Below are 20261 nucleotides of genomic sequence, written 5' to 3'. Positions count from 1 at the left end.
TCCAGGTCTGAAGTGGAGGAAGGATCTTGTCCAGCTTCTGTGGGAGGGCTTCTAATGTCCTGGCCCCACTGGTGGACCTCCTGACGGCACCTGGTATTTCAGGCCACTGTGTGATACAGAGTGTTGGACTGGATGGGCCTTTGGCCTGATCCAACATTGGCATCTCTTGTGTTCTTATGTTCTGATACTTAACTGAAAATGCTGAGGACTGAACCTGGATGCAAAAAACTTGCTGTCCACAATGGGAAGCATAATCCTCACTCTGCCTTTTTCAACAAACATGGTAATAGACAGGGGAGAAAATTATTTGCTTCATGTTGTTCTTTAAAAGCAAGGAATAGTTTTAAATACAATCATTTGCAAGACAAAACAGCCCTGATTCCAAATGCTGAAGTATCTGTTGCTGGCAACTGCTAATAGATTAAGAATGTTTTCTGACAATTGTTTAGAAATATTTTTGACAGGCAACACATCCTGAACAACAGGAGAGCTTTGGGGTGCTCTCTCTCTCATTAATAAGCTGTTCTGTAAGTGACACACGGGGAGGGATGAGTCATGGTGAGCGTGGTATAAGACATATGGAGTTTTTTGTTCTCTGCCAAGCTGGGGGGAATGAAACCAACGCAGGCTAGAGGGACTTTTGGGAGAGAAAGGAATCAGGTCGGAACTGAACTCCCATTAGTCAGCAACTGATTCAACTGCGGCCCAATTCTCTAAACACACTGGAATGCATCATATCAACATTCTCAGAAGAGCCTTCATTCATAAGACTGCCATAGGTAAAGATTTCCCTTGCTTGAAAGCCTGTTGAAACCAACTCTAGGGTTGCGGCGCTCATCTCAGTTTCCAAGCCAAAGAGCCAGTGCTGTCCGAAGACATTTCCGTGGTCATGTGGCCGGCATGACTAGACGCCAAGGTGCACGGAATGCTGTTATCTTCCCACCAAAGTGGTACCTATTTATCTACTTGCAATTTCTTGCTTTCGAACTGCTAGGTTGGCAGGAGCTGGAACCAGAGACGGGAGCTCACTCCGTCATGCGGCACTCGGATCTTGAACTGCTGAACTACCAACCTTCCGGTCTGCAGTTCAGCCTCTTAACCACTTGAGCCACCGCAGCCATACTGAACCTCAAAAGAGCTATAAACGACTCTCTTTGCACTCTCCCGGGCTACCAACTAAACTGGAGAGGGATCCCAGACAGCATCAACCACAGTTAGTGTTGAGGTAGATATAATGGTAAATTGTAGTTAAATGGAGAGAGGAATTCATAGAGAGAGAATGGGAGGGAATCTCCATTTCCCCATGGGCAGCGTTTGATTGCCAAGTATGGGTTGCAGGCAGTAACCATTATGTCTGCACTGGGCCAGCGAAGCACAATCGCTGAAAACACTGCATGCAATGTGGGTTCTAAATCAAATCGAGCCAGCTAAACTGAGGCTATCATACTTGGGTCACATTATGAGAAGAGTCGCTGGAAACACAATCAGGCTATGAAAAGTTGAAGGCAGCAGGAACAGAGGCAGACCCAACCTGGGATGGATTGGCTCAGTCAAGGAAACCACAAAGGCCCTCAGTTTGCAAGAGCTGAGCAAGGATGTCAACGATAGGATGTTTTGCAGGTCATTAAATTATATAGTTGCCATAAGTTACTTGACAGCACTTAACACACACACACACACACAAAATGTGTAAATAAATAAATGCAATGATGAATGTATTAAATTAGGATCAGTGCAAGGCCAGTTACTGCTTATCAGCAAGGGTTTCTCCTCTCTGAGGAAGTTAATGCATCAGTCACTCCTATACGGTATTTTCGAGATATGCACAATTCTCGTATATGATTAAGGGAATGAAATCAGAGTGTTGGCACTGTCAAAGGGCAAGGGGGTATTGTGCACATCTTTGGTGGGAATGCCCTAAGGCAGTGATGGCGAACCTTTTAGAGACCGAGTGCCCAAACTGCGGCCGAAAACCCACTTATTTATCGCAAAGTGCCAACATGGCGATTTAACCTGAATACTGAGGTTTTACTTTAGAAAAAAACATCTCATACATTAACTTAAGATGATCCAAACAAAGTAAGGAAAGCAATCCCAAATGCTTTCATTTACTTAAAATTATTTGGCAGAGAATTTGACACTTTAACGATGGTCTGGGCCTGGCTGGGGCGATGGCACGTGCCACCTCTGGCACCCGTGCCATAGGTTCGCCACCACTGCCCTAAGGTAATGGAATTTTAGAACCTGAACCTGGAAGAGGTGGATAATTTATGTCGTGTTAAGATTGAGTTGAATGAGAAAGTGTTATTTATGGGACTGCTGGGAAATAATAAAGTAGATAAATCCAAAAGGGATTTATTTAAAGCTATGATTCTAGCTGCTCATGCGGTAATAGCATATGGATGGAAAGATGCTTTAAAATGGACTTCGGAAAGATGGAACCGGTACCTTTATGAATGGATTCAATCAGATATTTTATTGATACTAAAACAGGAAAATACATGGGAAGATAAGGCGTTGGAAATAAAGAAGAAATGGTTTGGGTATATAAGATGGGTAAGAGAAGGGGGGCCCCCAACAATGATGTGTTTATAAAACTCCATAGGGTGTGCTCATGGTTACAGATATAAGATCTTTTTTTCTGGTTGCTAGGGGGAGGGAATAATAAAGGGTAAAACTGATGTATCTGATGTTTGGTTATGTTATGTAATCTGGATGAAAAGGATTATGAATGAATATCAAATGTTAAACATCAACAAAAATAATTAAAAAAGAGATGCCGAAGGAAACCAGGCACCTTTGACATGTAGCGCAGAAAACAGGTCCAAAAAAGAGCTTCACCTGGGAGTTCAAAGTCGGTCCACTTGTGTGGGGGTCCGCTGAAGCTGTGCCGGTCATGCTGCAAGTCACTGCTGCTGGATATGAGCAGTTCATCGCACCCCTCTTCGGTGTTACACTGGGGATCAAACTTGACGGAGAGGTAGATAGCACCGGGGATGTGAACCTTATCCTGTGGAAGACAGCCCAGGCCGACATCAGCAACTCCAGATATGTGGCGCCGCTGCGTGTAAAGGGAACCGAATGGGGTGCAACCCACTGAACGAACCACAGAGCTGAACTGCAGCCTGCTGGGAACATGGAGTTTATGCCAAGAGCATCTAGGCTGGTACCCAGTTTAGTAAGCTATTGAGAACTGTGCACTCAGCCTGGTCGCAACAGGGGAAGCCATGTGATAGGCAGCTGGCAAAGAACACCTGGACTGACCAAACCATAGTTATCGGGGACCAGGGGCAAGCTCTGAGTTGGAGGCACTTATTTATTGACTTCATTTATACCCCATCTTTCTCTCCAATGCGGACCCGAAACAGTTTAAATCCTTTCCCTTCCCTCCATTTTATCCTCACAACCACCCTGAGAGGCAGCCGGGTCGGCTGAGAATGTGCGACTGGCCCAGAGTCACCCAGCAAGCTTCAATAACAGAGTGGGGATTCGAACCTGGGTCTCCCAGATTCCTAGTCTGACACTTGGGACCCTAGACTAGCACGGATGCCGATGCAAAAGACAGATATTCCACTCTTCGGGTAAAACACCTCTGGGTGCAGAGTCTAGACATATCCACCTCCAAAGCAAAACTGCAGCAGAATTACCCAACTCCTCAGAGGAGGCTGTCTACTGCATCTCTTCATGAGTCACTGCTGGGGCCTCCCTCCCTTCCCATCAGGACATACACAGTGATTCATAAGGGACTCTAAGGGGAGGTTGGGTTCACACATTCCTGGTGTCAGAAGAACTGATAGACCCAGTACCTCAAAGTTTGTATTGTTGTTGTAGGGATGTTTGGATTCGCGCACTTGGATGGCCATCCCAGGCTCCTCCATAAACTGACAGGCTGTGAGCGCCATTGTTGCAAGCATGCTTTCGTTGCAGCCACGCAGCACTTTCAGGAGAATCTAGGTGAGGAGAAAGAATGTGTGTGTGTGTGTGGGGAAATCTCATGGAAAAAAATCTCATTATACATACGCACTCACAAAAGTTGAGCACAGTTCACAGCTGAAGAATTGCAGATCCTTGAAAACACAAATGTGCTCGGCTGCCTTTTACTATTGCAGAAACACCACCAAAGAGGAATGCGGTGTCTAAAACTGAATTAATAAAATGCTAAGAAGCACCATCTCCTGCCAACCTAGCAGTTCGAAAGCAAGAAATTGCAAGTAGATAAATAGGTACCCCTTCGGTGGGAAGGCAACAGCGTTCCGTGCGCCTTGGTGTTTAGTCATGCCGGCCACATGACCACGGAAATGTCTTCGGACAGCACTGGCTCTTCGGCTTTGCAACGGAGATGAGCACCGCAACCCTAGAGTCGGATTCGACTGGCTTTCGAGCAAGGGAACCTTTACCTTTACCTTTAAGAAGCACCATGCTATATTATTATATTGGACAGGATACTAACCTATTAAAGGAAGTTCCCGGGACAGTGTTATCAGCGATAACAAAAGTCCCCATGTACATGTAGTGCAGGTGAAGGTACTTTTATTCTAATATTCATCACTTCTACTGATATGAAATTAAGCAAACTCCGGAGCACGGCGGAAGACAGGAGGGCCTGGCGTGATGTGGTCCATGGGGTCGCGAAGAGTCAGACTTGACTGTGCGACTGAACAACAACTGATGTAACTCTAATAGGTTATGTATCCCGCTTGGTCTAATTATATAAGTGTGGTGCTGCTTAGTACTTTATACCTGCGCAGACCAAAGGCCTGCCTCTCAGCTGACAGTGGTAGCAGCCTTCCCAAGCGATGTTATACAGCGACTCCTTTTATCTGGGGGTGCTGGGATTGAACCTGTGACTTTCTGTACATGTTCTAAAACTCAATTCTGGGCTGCAGATTGACCAAAAGTGAAACAGAGCAAGAAGAATTGGGGGGATGTTCTCATTTCCAGCATATCTAGTGTTAGTTTGGTCTTGAAACTTCAGTCAATTGTCCTCTAATCGTGTTCCTTCTCCAGCAGGCGCCTTCCAGCTTGGGACAAAGAGCTGGAAGAGACAGAGGCTGCGATCACACACACTAAATAATCCACTTTCAATGCACTTTCCAGCTGGATTTCACTGTGTGAACTGGCAAAATCCAGTTGGAAAGTGGACTGAAAGTGGATTATTTAGTGTGTGTGATCGCAGCCAGAGAGTAGCTCTTACCAGTGCTCCCTCTAAGCTGAGTTAGTGTGAGCTTGTGTGTCGTAGCCTCTGGCTCACCCATTTTTGTCTTAGCTCAGGAAGGAGGGCTCCAGAGCAAACTAAATTACTCAGTAGCCAAATCACTCGCTCACAACTTTAATGCTAGTAGCTCACAAAGTAGAACTTTTGCTCACAAGATTCCACAGCTTAGAGGGAGCACTGGCTCTTAGATAACCTGACTTTATCTCTTTTTGCTCCCTTTCAAGTTCTCACTGCGCAACAGTCCTGTGTGACAATGAAGCTTGTTGCAATGCTTACTGGAGAAAAACCTCACTGGGCCCTCACCTCTGCTCATACCCCCTCCCTGATTCCCCCATCTGTTCCAAACTCCTTCCCTATGCTGACTATTAGCTGCAAGCCTACGGAGACAGAGGCATTGAATGGCTACCTTTTCCCACAGCTGTTTCTCCTCCAGCTGCATCAGCATGTCCAGGATGTAAGTCATGTGAGCTGGGCCACTGAGCTCCAGCATCTCCTCGCTGATGGCCACGTCGTCGGGCCACTTGGCTAGCAGCAAGGCGAGGACGTGCCTGGCGTAGAGGACTGCTGTCGCCTCGTTGACCCGGTGGAGGTAGCCCCGCACAGCTTTCTTGCTCCTGGAGTCCAACTCCTTCTGCAGCAAGATGGAACTTTTGGTGCGGCGCTGCTTGGCGTAGCTGAGCTGGAGGTCGCTTTCTGTGTTGGTGATGAGCTTCTGAGAGATAGGGTTGGATTCTTCGGTGGCTTTGTCGCTGGGGGCGGGCTTGGACTGCAAGAGAGGAGCAGGCTGGAGGGATTTAGAACATTAAAATTCAGAATCTGTCTTTAAAACAGTCCCCATTTTTTCATCTTTTGACTGAATGCACGGTTGTTACGGGCTGACAGCAAGGGCAGGCTGAAGCCGTTGAACTTCTGCCTATTGTGGTTTCCCCCAAACACTATATCTAAAACGCCTAAACATATTCGGCAGACGCCTTCATAAAAACCTTGTGATTCCATTCGGATGGCAACAAAATGTGTAGCCCTGACCTGGGTGCCCCAGGCTAGCCCAATCTCATCACATCTCAGAAGCTAAGCAGGGTCAGTGCTGATTAGTGTTTGGATGGGAGGCCATCAAGGAAGTCTGGGGTTGCTACACAGAGGCAGGCAATGGCAAACCACCTGTGTTCATCTCGTGCCTTGAAGACCCTACAGCAGGGGTGTCAAACATGCATCCTGGGGGCCAGATCAGGCCCCCGGAGGGCTTCCATCAGGCCCACAGTGGAACTGGCCATCTCCTGCTTCCAGTTCTGCTGCTGCTGCATCACAGCTTACTTCGCCAGACTCTCTCACTCACTCAGCCATTTCATGTTTTCACCTGGGTCCTAGACTCAGAACTCTGAGCATGAGATTTCTGTGGTGAATGCCAATAAATCAAAAAGCAGGTTTGCAGCTTACAGAACTAATGTTTTAAGCATGTTTTTATTTTAAGTAAAAAAAAATCTTTGTGTTTGTGTCCTTCATAAAGTTTATATCTCCGCTACCTGGCATTACATTTTATGACACACATGGCCCGGCCCAACAAAATCTCATTTATGACAGATCCGGCCCTCATAACAAAGGAGTTTGACACCCCTGCCCTACAGGGTCACCGTTAGTAAGCTGTGACCTGACAGCACTTCCCACCATCACCCAGGTGTGCACTTGCATGCCCTAAGGGCCAGGTCATTGTCTGCTATTTTGCCAGCATAGGATTGGATTGCAGAGGCAGGAGAGGATTTGGATTTCTTAGGGGCTTATTCTTTATCAATCTTGTTTACATCAAAACACAGTGAAGAGTCCTCCACGGCACGCCGGTTTTTCATTTCTTTCTTCCCCCTGCAGGCGAACTTCCCTCTTCCTTTACAAAATCCTCATCACTCTATTCCAACAGGGAGCATACCAAACATATGGAGCTGCCGTATACACGATCACAACTTTGGGTCACTCAACACAGTGTCACCTTGTGCGGCTGACAGCAGGTCTCCAAGGTTACGGGCACAGAAATGATTTCCCCCCCACAAACTGCTTGCTTGGGTGATGCTGAGATTCTACACTCGGAAGATGGGCTCTGGCAGGAGCAACAGCCTTGTGTTGTCCCCCCCCCCGTCCCCCCAAATACCTTCGAGTGCGCAAAAGAACCTTCTTTGGGGACAGGAGAATCTTTTATTTCAGACCCTCTGTCGAAAGAGAGCCTCTGAGAACATTTTGGTTTCTACATTATTTCTGAGTGTTTCCATCAGTTCTGCCCTGCACAGGCAGAATGCTAACTGCACCCGTAAGTGAGGGTTGTGTCGAATGCCCTTTTCTGTAACGGAGTAGACAAGCTTGTTTTGGTCATCTGCAGGGAAAGTACGAGCATGAATACATCTGAAGTCTGTTAAACACTTGAGAGAAAAGTCCTAACCATACAGAACAAGAACCAACAACAGTTAAGAAGGAAATTGTTCATATTTATTATTTAAAAGCTCTCATTTTGGAAGATATTCAATGGAGAAGAGTTAAATCACATATGCCATCCTGAATGCCTGGAAGTAAGGGCAGGGAAAAAGAGAGTTAAATCTCTCTCTGCTTCCCTCAGGAGACCACAACCATCTTTTTAAAGATGGTACCGACAGGAGTTACACCAGGCACCCAATTGGCTTCTATTGCTCATATCCCCTGGTGAGGGACAGAAAAACAGCAATGTTATTGATTGAGGCAACTTGGGGGGAACCACTATATCCCGCCCTTACTCCTGCTTTTCTTCTGTTTTGGTGCAGGACAGGACACTCACCAGGCAGGGTAAGATGATCATGTCAGTATCTACTGCTTTGGAACTCTGTTCCTCTGTGCGCAAGCGCTTGCTGGGCTGCCATTTCTGAGCCAGGGTTCGGATCCTCTCATCAGTGGTGACTACATCCCCATCAAATCTTAAACAAACAAGCAAAAAAACACACCAGAGCATTTCACAGTCAGAGGCGGCATCTTTAAAAACAGGATTTACATACCAAGCCTTTCCAATTTGCATGTTCGAAACTATTCTATACCTACCCTTTTCCTCTTCCCAAGTACAACGGCATGTTGTTTTGTATATTTTCCCATTTGTATAAATCACAGGTTGGTTAGGATTGCAAACCAGTCACTGTTTTGCGCCCCTTTCAGACCACATTTGCAAGATGCAAACGGCATCAGAAGCAAACCTAGTTTGCAGCTGGAAAGACTGTTCCCTTATCTCTGCTTCCCACTGAAGCGATGGCCACACCCAGACTGCCAATCCCCTCTCTTTGAGCCTACACCTAATATGAGACATGTGAAAAACAAGACAACTCAGAAGCCATAAAGAGCAGAGTGTGAAATAGAACAGAAAGTAAACAATTACATTTGGACAGTGTACAAGCAACCAGACCTCTGCCTGTCTCCTGGATAACGAGCAGCTCTAACCCCTTCACCACTCTATATGTGAGGACTAAGGCAACTGTATGCTTCCCCATTTAAAACACAGTCCCTGCACACAGAACATTAACCGTATCACGGGGGAAAAGATTCTAAGCCCGTTTCTTTCTAACAGGCTTGTTTTCTGTGTGCAGATTTTTTTTATATGGGGAAGCCCTTTCATGTGAACCTCCAACTGCAGTCTGAAGTGGTGTTTTCTAGGCCACATTCCATTCAAATGGACTAATGGGGAGGCCCTATCAGGTCTGGCTAACGGCCCGCAGGAACAAGTGAATGTACATCAAAATCCTCTAAAACGTATAGGCTGTTCAAATGCTCATCAACCACAGACCACATAAACCTTGAAGGCAGGAAGATGCTCCCCCCCCCCAAAGTTTCCAAAACGGTGAAAATCAGCTCTGTACCCTCTTTTCCTAATTTTTGTCCAACGCCTATTTGTCAAACCACTCTGCGTACCTCTGTTTCTCTGGTCCCAGACTTGGAAATTCTCTTACCTCTTCTGAACCTCCAGGAAGAAAGAATCTGTTCTCTTCATCTGCAATTCATACATGGCCCGAAGGATATGCAGAGGGGCGTCGAGAGCATCGTGCGTCATCTGGAACAAAGTTTGACTGAGATCAGAACAGAGAAGCTGGGGGAGAGGCAGATGGGGGAAAAGGTGCTGGTGCTGTTTCCCCAACCAGAGCAAAGCTGTGCGTGCCTCCTTCTCCTTTGCACAAATGAGAGAGAGAGGAGAAAAGTGGCTACAATAGCTTCAGAGGGGAAGATAAGAATGCAATTGCAGCAGCATCACAGGAGGGGCAGAGAGCTACATTTTAATGGCTTGGAATAAGAAGAAGAGGAAGAGGAAGAGGAGGAAGAGGAAGAGGAAGAAGAGGAAGAAGAGGAAGGAAGAAGAAGAGGAAGAAGAAGAGGAAGAAGAGGAAGAGGAAGAAGAAGAGGGAGAGGAAGAAGAAGAGGGAGAAGAAGAGGGAGAAGAAGAAGAAGAAGAGGAAGAAGAGGAAGAGGAAGAGGAGGAAGAGGAGGAAGAAAGAGGAAGAGGAAGAAGAAGAAGAAGAAGAGGAAGAGGAAGAGGAAGAAGAGGAAGAGGAAGAAGAGGAAGAAGAGGAAGAGGAAGAGGAGGAGGAGGAGATTGGATTCATACCCCGCCCTTCACTGCCCAAAGGAGTCTCGGAGTGGCTTACAAACTCCTTTCCCTTCCCCTCCCCACAAGAGACACCCTGTGAGGTGGGTGGGGCTGAGAGAGCGCTGAGAGGAACTGCTCTTTCTCAAGAACAGCTCTTATCAGAGCTACGGCTTCCCCAAGGCCATCCAGCCAGGTGCAAGTGGAGGAGTGGGGAATCAAACTCACTATACCAAACTGCCCATTCCTGCTCTAAACCAGGGTTTAGTGTGATGTCTGAATTCAGCCAAAGACTGTAAAGGAGCTCAATGTCTGCTAGTAACTTCTCCAGCCATCAAAACAGTGAGACTTTGCCTGTAAATAAAACACCCCAGTCTCCACCCATTCTTAACCCTCATGTCTCAGGGCATTTACCTGCTCAGAGGAGGAAGGCTCTTGTACCCAATATTGTACAGTATGATACAAAGCTGTTTTTCTCTGCGGCTTGGCTCATCTGCAGCCGTGAGAATCCTTACACACCTCCCCTCATGCCCAACAACTATGCATCACAAAAGTACCAGGAAGCAGATTTTGGTGGCTTCGTCCAAGCCCTCCAGGGGGTCAGGCCGGTTCTGGTCTGCCTCAGTAGAAATGACGACAGACTGATCCACCGCCGGCTCCTCATCCCTGTCCTCCAGTCTTGGGTCCTTCCGCTCAGCTAGGGAGCTTATCTCCTTTTTGGAGGAGTAAAGCATGATTGACAAGATCTAGAAGAGGATGACACAGGGCAACCCGCTTTAGAGGGCGCAGGAGAAACCTGGGACCCGACCTGTGAACTAACATACTACACTCTGACGGTATGTTTGTTTTAATTTTATGTATGATAGTTATATATCTGTTGCTTTTCCATCTAAAAAGAAAACGCTCGAGGCAAATCACAATTAAAAAAAAATTATATCTCTTTTATTTACTTCATCTATACCCCACTTTTCTCCCCAAGGTGGCTCACCAACATTCTCCCCACCGCCATTTTATCCTCACAACCCTGTGAGGTAGGTTAGGCTGAGTGTGGGCAACAAGGCCAAAGTCACCCAGCGAGCTTTCAAACTTTCAAACTAATTCCTTAAGCAAGAGAATTTAGCCAGCATCTAAAGAGGAGGACCTAGTGCCTGTTCCTTTTATCTGGAGATATGGGGGATTGAACCTGGGACTTTCTACCTGCCGAGGGGATGCTCATCCTTGGTTATGGCACAGGAAACCAGCTAAGTGACCCTGCAGCACATTTTCACATTGCCTTCCATTTGCAGGCACACTGTGTAGGGCTGCCAAATGGGGGCGGGGAAACCTCCGCTTTGGTTTCTACATTATTTCTGAGTGTTTTCTGAGCGGCGGAATCGGGCCCCGGGGGGAACTCTGCCCCCCGAAGCTGCCCACCAGAGGTGACGCAGCCACGTCGCTCACGTTGGGGGCGTGGCCCAGATTGTCGGGAGGGAAATCATATGGGCCATGCCCCCAACGTGAGCAAACTGGGCCATGCCCCCAACGTGAGCAATGTAGCACATCACTTCCTGTGACGTGCTGGTGGTGCGCGCACGTCCTGGGAGAGCTCCCGGAGCCCGGCAAGGCTCCCCCACCGGCAAGGGTAAGTACACTTGGCAATCCTGACACTGTGACAAAGTCTACGTATCCCCCCACCCTCTTCAAGCACTCACACATCTGTATATACAAAACATGCATCTGAAAAGACGGGTTCTAGTTCATGAAAGGCTATGCCACAACATGCTGGATAGTCTTCAAGGTGCCCCCCAAACTACCACATTTTAATAACTGTGCCGAAGCTGTCCAGCCCAATGAGATGAAAGCACACGAAGCTGTCCAGCCCAATGAGATGAAAGCGCACGTCACCTCTAGGTCTCGGAGAAGCCACGTCTTGCTGAAGCCGGTTCCTTTGCTGCACTTCTTCACCAGCAGCTTAAGCAAGCCCGTCTGAAGGAAGGCAGTGCGGATTTCTTCGAAGGCATGCATCTGCCAAAGACAGGGAAGACACTGATTTGTCAAGTCAGGTGGGTCAGGTCTGGGTGGTGGAAGGCAGGCTTGGCACTCCACCTCAGGTTCCCAAAAGAGGAGCAGGAGAGAAACTTTCACAGATTTATGGTAAACAGACCGTCATCTCCCTATTGATTATTTCTTTCAGACACTGCATAGGCAGCTCACACATACAAATAAAGCAAAACCAAGGAACCATAACAGGTACACATAAAAATAGTTAAGCGACAACAAAGAAGCAATTAAGCCCTGACTTGGATAGCCCAGGCAAGCCTGATCTCCTCGGATCTCGGAAGCTAAGCAGGGCCAACCCCTGGCAAGTACTTGGATGGGAGACCTCCAAGGAATACCAGGGCTGGGATGTAAGCCCCCTCTTTGAAACTTCCAAGCCCCACTAGGGGTCGCCAGAAGCCAACCATGACTTCCAGGCATACACATAAGCACACACAAAATACTCACCAAAAGACAAAGAAGCAATTAACAGAATTATCTAGCACAATGCCTGAACGACAACTGTTCCATGCATTCTGAAATATCCATACTTTCCCTTGTCATCTGAACCTACTGATCTGGTACACCCCTTTCCTTCCAAGGAGCTTGGGGACAGACTACACAGTTCCCCCTTCCCCTGTTTACCCTCACAACAACGGGGGGAGGTAGGCCTAGGCCAAGTGATAGACCCAAGGTGTTCATGGTGAGTCTTATGAACAGTGAGGATTTTGAACTTGGGGTCTCCCAGATCTTAGCCCAATACCCAGTACTACTGCATACTGCTACCCTTCAAAGAAAAGAAGGCAAGACAGCTCCACAAGGTAATTCCCAAACTGTGATGCTGCTACTAACTATCAATGTGACGGAATGGCTAGACTCCTGGACTTTGATTGGGGAGACCTGGGTTCAAATCTCCATGAAGCTGACCGACCTCTTGTGAGGCAAAAATAAGGGAAGGGTGCTGACTGCAGGAAGGGCAGAGGAAACAATGCGATGAAAGAGAGAGGCCTCGTCCTGTGTAGCCGCCCACGACACAGCAGGGGGAGACGGGGCTTCAGAACTGTACCTTGAGCGTTCTGTGAAGTCCCTTCAGAGCCAGAGACAAGACCCAGGATGCTTCCACTGCCTCGGCAAAGCTGCTGTCGATGCTTGTCTGGAGAAGGTGGCTGGTTATGAAAACAAAATGCTGGAGGTATTGGCACAGCTGGCCCTGCGATTCGCTGTCATCTTGGCCACACTTCTGAACTAGCTGGTAGTCTTTCACTAGAAGTAAAGGAGGGCGGGGGGAGGTGATAAAGAAGGGGATCATATTGCTTTCTATTGGTATCTCAACCAAGGTAAGCTTTGTATACTCAAGTCTCGTACATTATATTCTGAGATGCCCATGGCATGAAGCCCTTAGGCTAAAGTACATCACCCCTATTATTCCGCAGCGTAATGGACTCTCCGATCTGGATCTGGTCAAGTTTTTACTCTCAGACCTTGACCACTATGTCTCTAGCAGAATGGCGTTATTCGCCTTAGCGACAAGGAAAATCAGAACGAGTTTAGTTTTTAACGCAAAGTAGAAATAGTATAGGAGTATACTGATATTTTTCTATTGTCTACATTACCATTTTACGACCTGATGTATTATGTTATGGCCTATGGCTAAGACAATAAACTTATACTATACTAGTTATTCAAGTCGGCCCTGAACCTAATACCAAGTAATGTTCGAATGTTGAATACCAGTCCTCTAAGTTGTTTTCATGATTACTTTTTCCCTGTCAATTCTCAGGCCACTTATTGTTACCCCCCCCCCCCCCAATGGGGTTTTCAAGGCAAGAGATGAATGGAGGCTGGCCATTGCCTGCCTCTGCATAAACTTCCCTTGGTGGTCTCCCATCCGAGTACTAACCAGGACCGACCCTGCTTAACGTCTGAGATCTGACGAGAGTGCGCCAGCCTGGGCTATCCAGGTCAGGGCTTCCATTATTTTTGTTGTTGTTTCGCTATCTACACAGAAACAAACAACAGCAAATAACGATTCTTTGCCAAAGGGCTGCAATGTGAATGAAAATCAAGCCAACCTGCTTCTTCCGGCCACAAGACTGAAGGAGTTAGGCAAAACGGAACCCATAAAACCCCAACCCCCATCTGAAAAAGATGCATTTGTGGATCAGCTGATACCTGCCAGCAGTGTTCCCTCTAAGCTGAGTGAGTGTGAGCCAGCTCACGGTTTTTTTAGCCTCCGGCTCACACGTTTTTGTCTTCGCTCAGGAAGGAGGGCTCCAGACCAAACTAATTTATGCAGGAGCCAAATGGCTCGCTCACAACTTTAATGCCGGTAGCTCACAAAGTAGGATTTTTGCTCACAAGACTCCACAGCTTAGAGGGAGCATTGCCTGCCAGCACAGCCTACCCCATGCCCAGCATGTGACTCCCAAGCAAGCAAGCACCTAGTGCATTTGGAGCAGCCAACGGTTGTATTTTACTGTCCATATCTGGAGCACTTCTTATTTTTTGGAAGGAGTGATCAGCTAGTGATTTTGAACACAATCTCGCCTCGTTCCAATACTGCACCCCAACTGTCTGCACAAAAGGAGCAGACCCCCCCCCGCTTCATATTATTAAACCAATTATTATTCCAAGTATAATGAAATCACTGCTTACAAAAAAAAAACCCTTTAAACCATCCAAGAGCATTTTGTGCCAACTGAAGACATATCTTAGCAATATTTTGCTTGCAGCATGTTCTATTACAGGGACAGTGGGTTGTGTAGCCCAAAACCACCTCTCCGCATTGCTATTCTGTTGGATCCAAACATTAATGTCCTGCTCAGGTGTTTACATATTCTCCTTAGATACAGGAAAAATAGGTCCAACAGAAAATATAACCTATTTGGATACTCTTAAAAAATTAACTGACAAAGAATATCCCTAGATGTGTATAATTACCTAAAGATCTATCTAGCCAGTTATACTGGGATGATAATCAATACAAACTTAAGATTTATGGTAAGACAGGTCAGAGGTTGAAAGTAAAGCACAGCAGCCACCCAAGAATATCAGGACACCCTTTCTCATGCAAGGGAAAAGGACATTTTAAAATAGCAGAGTAGGCTTCTCTCATACGTAAATCTCACACTTCCCCAGTTTAAATACACTGGCTGAGAGCCAAAGATTTACTTTAGATGCACACAAGGAGTTGCATAGCTCCTTTGGTCTTTTATCTCTGAAGAACAGATACCCCTGCCACAAACTTTTTGTGGAAATCATCCTACTTTTCAATAGCAACTTGCCATCTGGTATGGGCAAAAATGTGCCCGGAGAGGCAGGGATGCAAGAGACTGAGTGACACAGTTAAAAAAAAACCCTTAAAGACTGGCTCTTTGGATCCCAGTGTTAGTGATCTAGGATTGATCTAAAACACTCATCAGACCTCTGGGTAAATCAGTTCCCAACAACATTCACTTCAAAGAAGGATACGTTTATTGAGACAATGATAGGACCCAGCCAGTACATTGGCTGTGTTAGAACTGAGATTAAAGGCGTAAAAGCAATAGATATACAGGGTTCAAGCAAGGGCCCTAAGAGGTTCAGAACCAATCACCCCATGGGATTTCACCCGCCAAATGTAACTGCCAGCCACCCCCCTCTTAGTGCCATCTGCCCAACATGTAAGTCAAAAGCCAGCATAGAAAAATGAGACTCAAGGCCACTAAAACTTCCCAGGCCAGGTAAGGTGTTTGGTACATCAAAGGCCTTGGAAGTGGAAGTGTTTTGGCTCTGCATTCTTTTACCCCCCCCCCTTCTTGGTTACCATGGCGAACAAGCTGTAAAATGCAAAATGGACAGTGAGTTTGACAACACTAAGGTGAGATCTAAGACCTTCCTTGTTAGTGCATGGGAGCATCAACATTTCAACAATAATTACTCTGGAGACAGTAAGCATGAGATAACCTCTGCCTCTTGGTTTAACATGCTTTCTAGTTTGGCAGAGGCTTTGGGGGTTGGATTAAGGGAAAGAGCATAAGAGAACCTGATTTCCTTTTTCGGGTTTTGACATCCACAACCACTGCCCTGTTCTTCTCTGTGAAGTGCTTTAGAATGATCACGTTGTGGGCTTCGTTTGCATTATCCATGTACACCGAACGAGTGCCCATGCACAGAACCTGTGATGGCAACAACAACAAAAGTCTTCAAGTATCATTTGTCCCACCAGTGTGGTTTTGACTACTAACTATTCCAAATCGTTTCACCTTTATCCTCTTTCCAAAAACATTCTCCCACAACCACTTGGCCTAATAAACTTACCTCTGGAAAGCCAACGAGTACCAATAAGGTGAAGATGTTCGTGTGCTTCAACTGGAAGGGCAGCTGTTTGATGCAATGGTCTGTGAAAGTGGCAATCACCCCATGCCACTGGGTGGAGGAATTCAGCGCTCGAAGGATGTCTGCCATGGTGCACGCCCAGTCTAGGCCTACACGGCTGGAGAGCAACGATTAGAATTAATGGCATGTGCGACAGAGTTCTATGGGTTTTGTTCCTAAAGCAACAGTATTCTACAAAAATGAACAAGGCAGAGCTATTTCCCCACTTGAGAAACCTGACGGACTGGCAAGACAAGCTATGGGAACACCTGGTCATGGCAAAAATTGCTGATTCGCTCAGGTGTGCACAATCAGATACCCCACACCACTCCACATTTGTGTCAACTTGGTTCCCTGTAGTCTCCTATTTACAGATTCTAGATATTCTCCCCCCTAACCCTCTTTATCTGAAGTGGTTAACCTTGTAGGTTTAGACCCCTTCCATTTAAATGACATTCTTGTAGACGGATGCACTGTATTACGCTGTATTGTGCTTTAATTTAAAATTAATAAAGATGATTTTTTAAAAAAGAAAGAAACCTGTTTAGTAATGGCTTCCTGCAAATGTTCAGGGAAGGAATGCTATTGAGGAGACAGATTTCTGTTTCGGTCCCCATCTCAAGAGCGACCTCAGGGTCACCCCGGCTACTAGGAGGCTCATCCTTCTGTGTCTTATGTCAAAATTAGTGTGTCGTTGGGACTTTGTTATATTGTACTTTTGGATAAGATCATAGCAAATTATTTTTTATCACTGGCCTGTGGTCTCGGAGTTGTTTATAACACCGGTTGTTACCTTTGAATGTTATTAATGTTTATTCAATTAAAAAAAAATATATATATTTTAAAATCCTTCTGTGCCTTCACCTCTTTTGCCCCCCTTAGATGGAGGCACATGCCTGCTGCCTAAAATGGTTCCCAGTGTGGCAAAAACTAACGGCTGCAGTTTCCCTCCTACCAAATTTGCTAACCTGGGGAAGGAAAGGTACAAGATATCCAGGTGGCACTGCTCACTAGCAGAGCAAAAGCTCTGAACAAACTGACAGAGCAGGCAAGACTGGAAGCTGGGGGGGGAGGAGGACCTCTGTTGGATTCACGTGGCCTTACACATGGAGAGTGCAAGAGGAGTCCCGTGCTCAAACTGCCCTCCTCTACTGATGGGAGTAAACTGCGTTTCCTAAGGAGCAGCCTCCATGGCTAGAAAGAATTCCAGCTCCCAGATATTCATTCTAGACTTACAGTTCAACAAGTCCTAAAGGCTTAGAGGCAGATGAGTAAAGCAAAAATGGATACAATTTTGTCAAATTCATTGGAATTGCCTGCCCCTTCGTTTGATCTAGTGTTGGACTTCCAAGGCCAGGCAACATAACATGCAACTCTTCCCCCAAAGGCTGTTACTTCCAAACTATGGAGATTCTGGTAGGGAGCTACAGGTAACGAGAGAGAACCACGGATGATGCTGCCTACCCCCCCTCCTAAACCTGGTATTCAGAAGTGCACTGCCTCCAAACTGGAGACTCCATTTAACTGCCTTGTTAATAGACCGATTTCTCCACGGATTTGCCCAACGCCTTTCGAAGCCATCTGGCAGCTGTCTGGAGAGGCAGCATTTAAATATTCTAAATAAATCTAAGCTAATGGCTGTCTCCACCTCTGGTGCCAGTGAGTGCCAATGTTCACACGGCCTGAGGGCCAGAAGGCCAAGCATGACCTGAGTGTGGATCCTGAAATATATCTCCCATAATCCTCTGCACTGGGGATCTATGGCAGACCCAACCATGTGAAAAGGGGTGACCAGAGGCTGAGAACTTGAAAGCCCTAATTGAAGCAGTACCTATCCAAGCAGACGGCTCCCAGGCTGAAAAGGAGATGGGTCGTCTTCCAGCCTTCCGGCACCGTGGAGCCATCTCCGGCGGCGACGAGGCTGTGCTTAGCTGAGAGGACCTTGGTCACGGCAGCATCCACTTCGGCAGGAGTCAGCCTCCGAACCAGTTGGCCCAGGAGCCCCAAGGTCAAGTGGTAGGTTTCGTTCAAATGGCCAGCGTTGGAGATGACAACTTGAAACATGAGGGGGAGGATCTGGTCCAGGTTAATTAGGGACGCCGCCGAGCCCTACGGAGAGAAACAGGGGTGGGGTGGGGTGGGGTGGGGAAGCCGTCAGTAGAACTGGTGACGCCATCCACTTGATCTCCAGGCTTCTGCCTGTGAGATCCAAAATCCTTTTCTTAGTCTGCTTGAAAGCCAGTCTCAATGGAAGTGGTGGTGGAAAGGTAATGAAAGAAGCAGACCTCAAAATATCCCCACCTTTCTTTCATCGTAGAACTCAAGGTGATGTACATTTGGGGGGAGGTCTCTAGGCATCTCTCTCTAGGCACAGAACAGACACAAACTTGCTTAAGTTTATAGCAAGATGGCTCCATCAGGTGACCTTCAACCGGACACTGGGACCTGAGGCAAAAACTGGAGCCTGTTCAGACATTATCTAGTAAAGAGCAATCTCAGCCCAGCAAGTTTCTTAGGGAGAGGGCTTGCTGTCACGGCATCAACTAAATGTGGTTTAGCCAGGCAAGGACGTTACTGAGGGGAGAGGTTCTTGGTTTTGGTTTCTCTTAAGCAGTAGCTGTACAAATTCTTTGTCATTCCTTTCGGGCAGGCCAGGTGCCCCCAACCTTGTTAAAATCTTGAGAAGGTAGTGGACACACACACACACAAAAATGGCTGCAGCAGGGACAGGGTCCAACCACAAACTGCTGGGAGGCTCCCAGAGAAGTCGAGACACAAAGTCCTAAGCAGTTCTGAAGCACCATCCGATCTGAAGATTCAGAAAAACCAGGACTAGCCCTTTGCATCAGGGAAGAAGGAAGTGGGCACCCGGAAACATACTGGTGGGCATCACAGCATCTATTGGCACCATGCTGGGGAAATCGCTAGCTGCAGCAGGCAACTGGCTTTTTCATTTTAGAGTTAGCATTCATGGGAGCATTTCTTGCAGCACCTTTTAAAGAGACCCTGCACTTTCAGGCTAGAGCTCTCTCTAGGAGCACATTCATATGCCAAGGGAAAAAAGCAGCCCTGACTAGGGTTGCCAAGTCGAAATTTCTCCTTACCGGGGGACTCCCATGCCGCGGCTGGAGCGCGCGTGCGCGCCGCACGCACATCACCCAGAAGTGACGTGACGACACTGGGCACGCTGGGGGCAGGGCCATGACCATCTGAGGGAAAACCATAGAGTTTTCCCTCAGATGACCGTGGCCCCACCCCCAGCGTGCCTGGCGTGGTCGCGTCACTTCCGGGTGACGCGCACGTCGGGGTGGGGTTCCCCTGGGGCCCGATCCGCCGGCGGTGGAGGACAGGCCTCTGGGGCGGGGATTTCCCCGCCCCCCCGGGGGGACTTGGCAAGCCTAGCCCTGACAGAACAGCCTCAAATGCTAGTGGAACCTCTAAGTGTTCACAAGGCCTTCCTGGCATCTCTACTTTTCCTAATAGCCATTGTCCTTGTTTCCCTCTGACACATTCCCTTTGCTGCCTTCCCCAGTTTATGCCAGGTCTCTTACTGATTTCAAGGGAGGCAACATGGCTGCCAGCAAGCCAAGAATCCTCTTCTGGGAACATTCCGCGAAGGCCTGTTCTTGGCTCAGTGTCATCTTTTCATCAGCTGGTTTCGGAGGCAGAACTTTGGCAACTTGAGCATCTGTAACGAAGTTTCCCCAGGTTGAGTTGGAAGCTGCTGTGTGCCCCCACCCCACCCCGATTTTTAATTTTCATGGAAATAAATAGGAACAGATCTTTACCCGGTAGCTCTGGAGATACCCCCTCCTCTTTTGCAGCCAAGTCAGGTTTCAGTGCAAGTGCCTCTCTGTCTTGTGAACTCTCCTCTTTCTTTGGTGGAAGGCCATTGGAAGGCTCTGTCTTCATTTTCGGTTTCCCTTCTTGTTTGGTATCTACAGAGGCCTGAATTTCGTTAGCATTTCCATTCCCCTAGGAATAAATTACAGACTACATTGCAGCAAGTATCTCACTGTGTTTTCAGACAAAGTGAGCCCGGGGGGGGGGGGGGGTTTTTCCTGAAGTCTCCCCCTCCCACCTCCACACACACTCTCCAAG

General features: G+C 47.3%; 1 protein-coding gene across 1 annotated transcript in view; it reads right to left on the bottom strand.

The window, feature by feature from the left end:
• ZZEF1 (zinc finger, ZZ-type with EF-hand domain 1) overlaps positions 1–20261 on the bottom strand; it is a gene marked incomplete at its 5' end in the record, with an annotated part of 113749 nt that overhangs the window by 7053 nt on the left and 86435 nt on the right. Inside the window, 13 exons of the mRNA XM_015423192.1 lie at positions 2842–3010; positions 3807–3950; positions 5622–5981; positions 8007–8142; positions 9160–9260; positions 10346–10534; positions 11673–11792; positions 12871–13067; positions 15829–15961; positions 16104–16278; positions 17992–18269; positions 19712–19848; positions 19949–20135. Coding sequence (XP_015278678.1) covers positions 2842–3010; positions 3807–3950; positions 5622–5981; positions 8007–8142; positions 9160–9260; positions 10346–10534; positions 11673–11792; positions 12871–13067; positions 15829–15961; positions 16104–16278; positions 17992–18269; positions 19712–19848; positions 19949–20135 — 2326 coding nt within the window. The remainder of the gene's footprint in view (positions 1–2841; positions 3011–3806; positions 3951–5621; positions 5982–8006; positions 8143–9159; positions 9261–10345; positions 10535–11672; positions 11793–12870; positions 13068–15828; positions 15962–16103; positions 16279–17991; positions 18270–19711; positions 19849–19948; positions 20136–20261) is intronic.

Source organism: Gekko japonicus, unplaced genomic scaffold (genome assembly GCF_001447785.1).
Source record: "Gekko japonicus isolate JY-2015 unplaced genomic scaffold, Gekko_japonicus_V1.1 scaffold791, whole genome shotgun sequence".
Taxonomy (NCBI): Eukaryota; Metazoa; Chordata; class Lepidosauria; order Squamata; family Gekkonidae; genus Gekko; species Gekko japonicus.
This window is presented reverse-complemented; position numbering and strand designations above follow the sequence as displayed.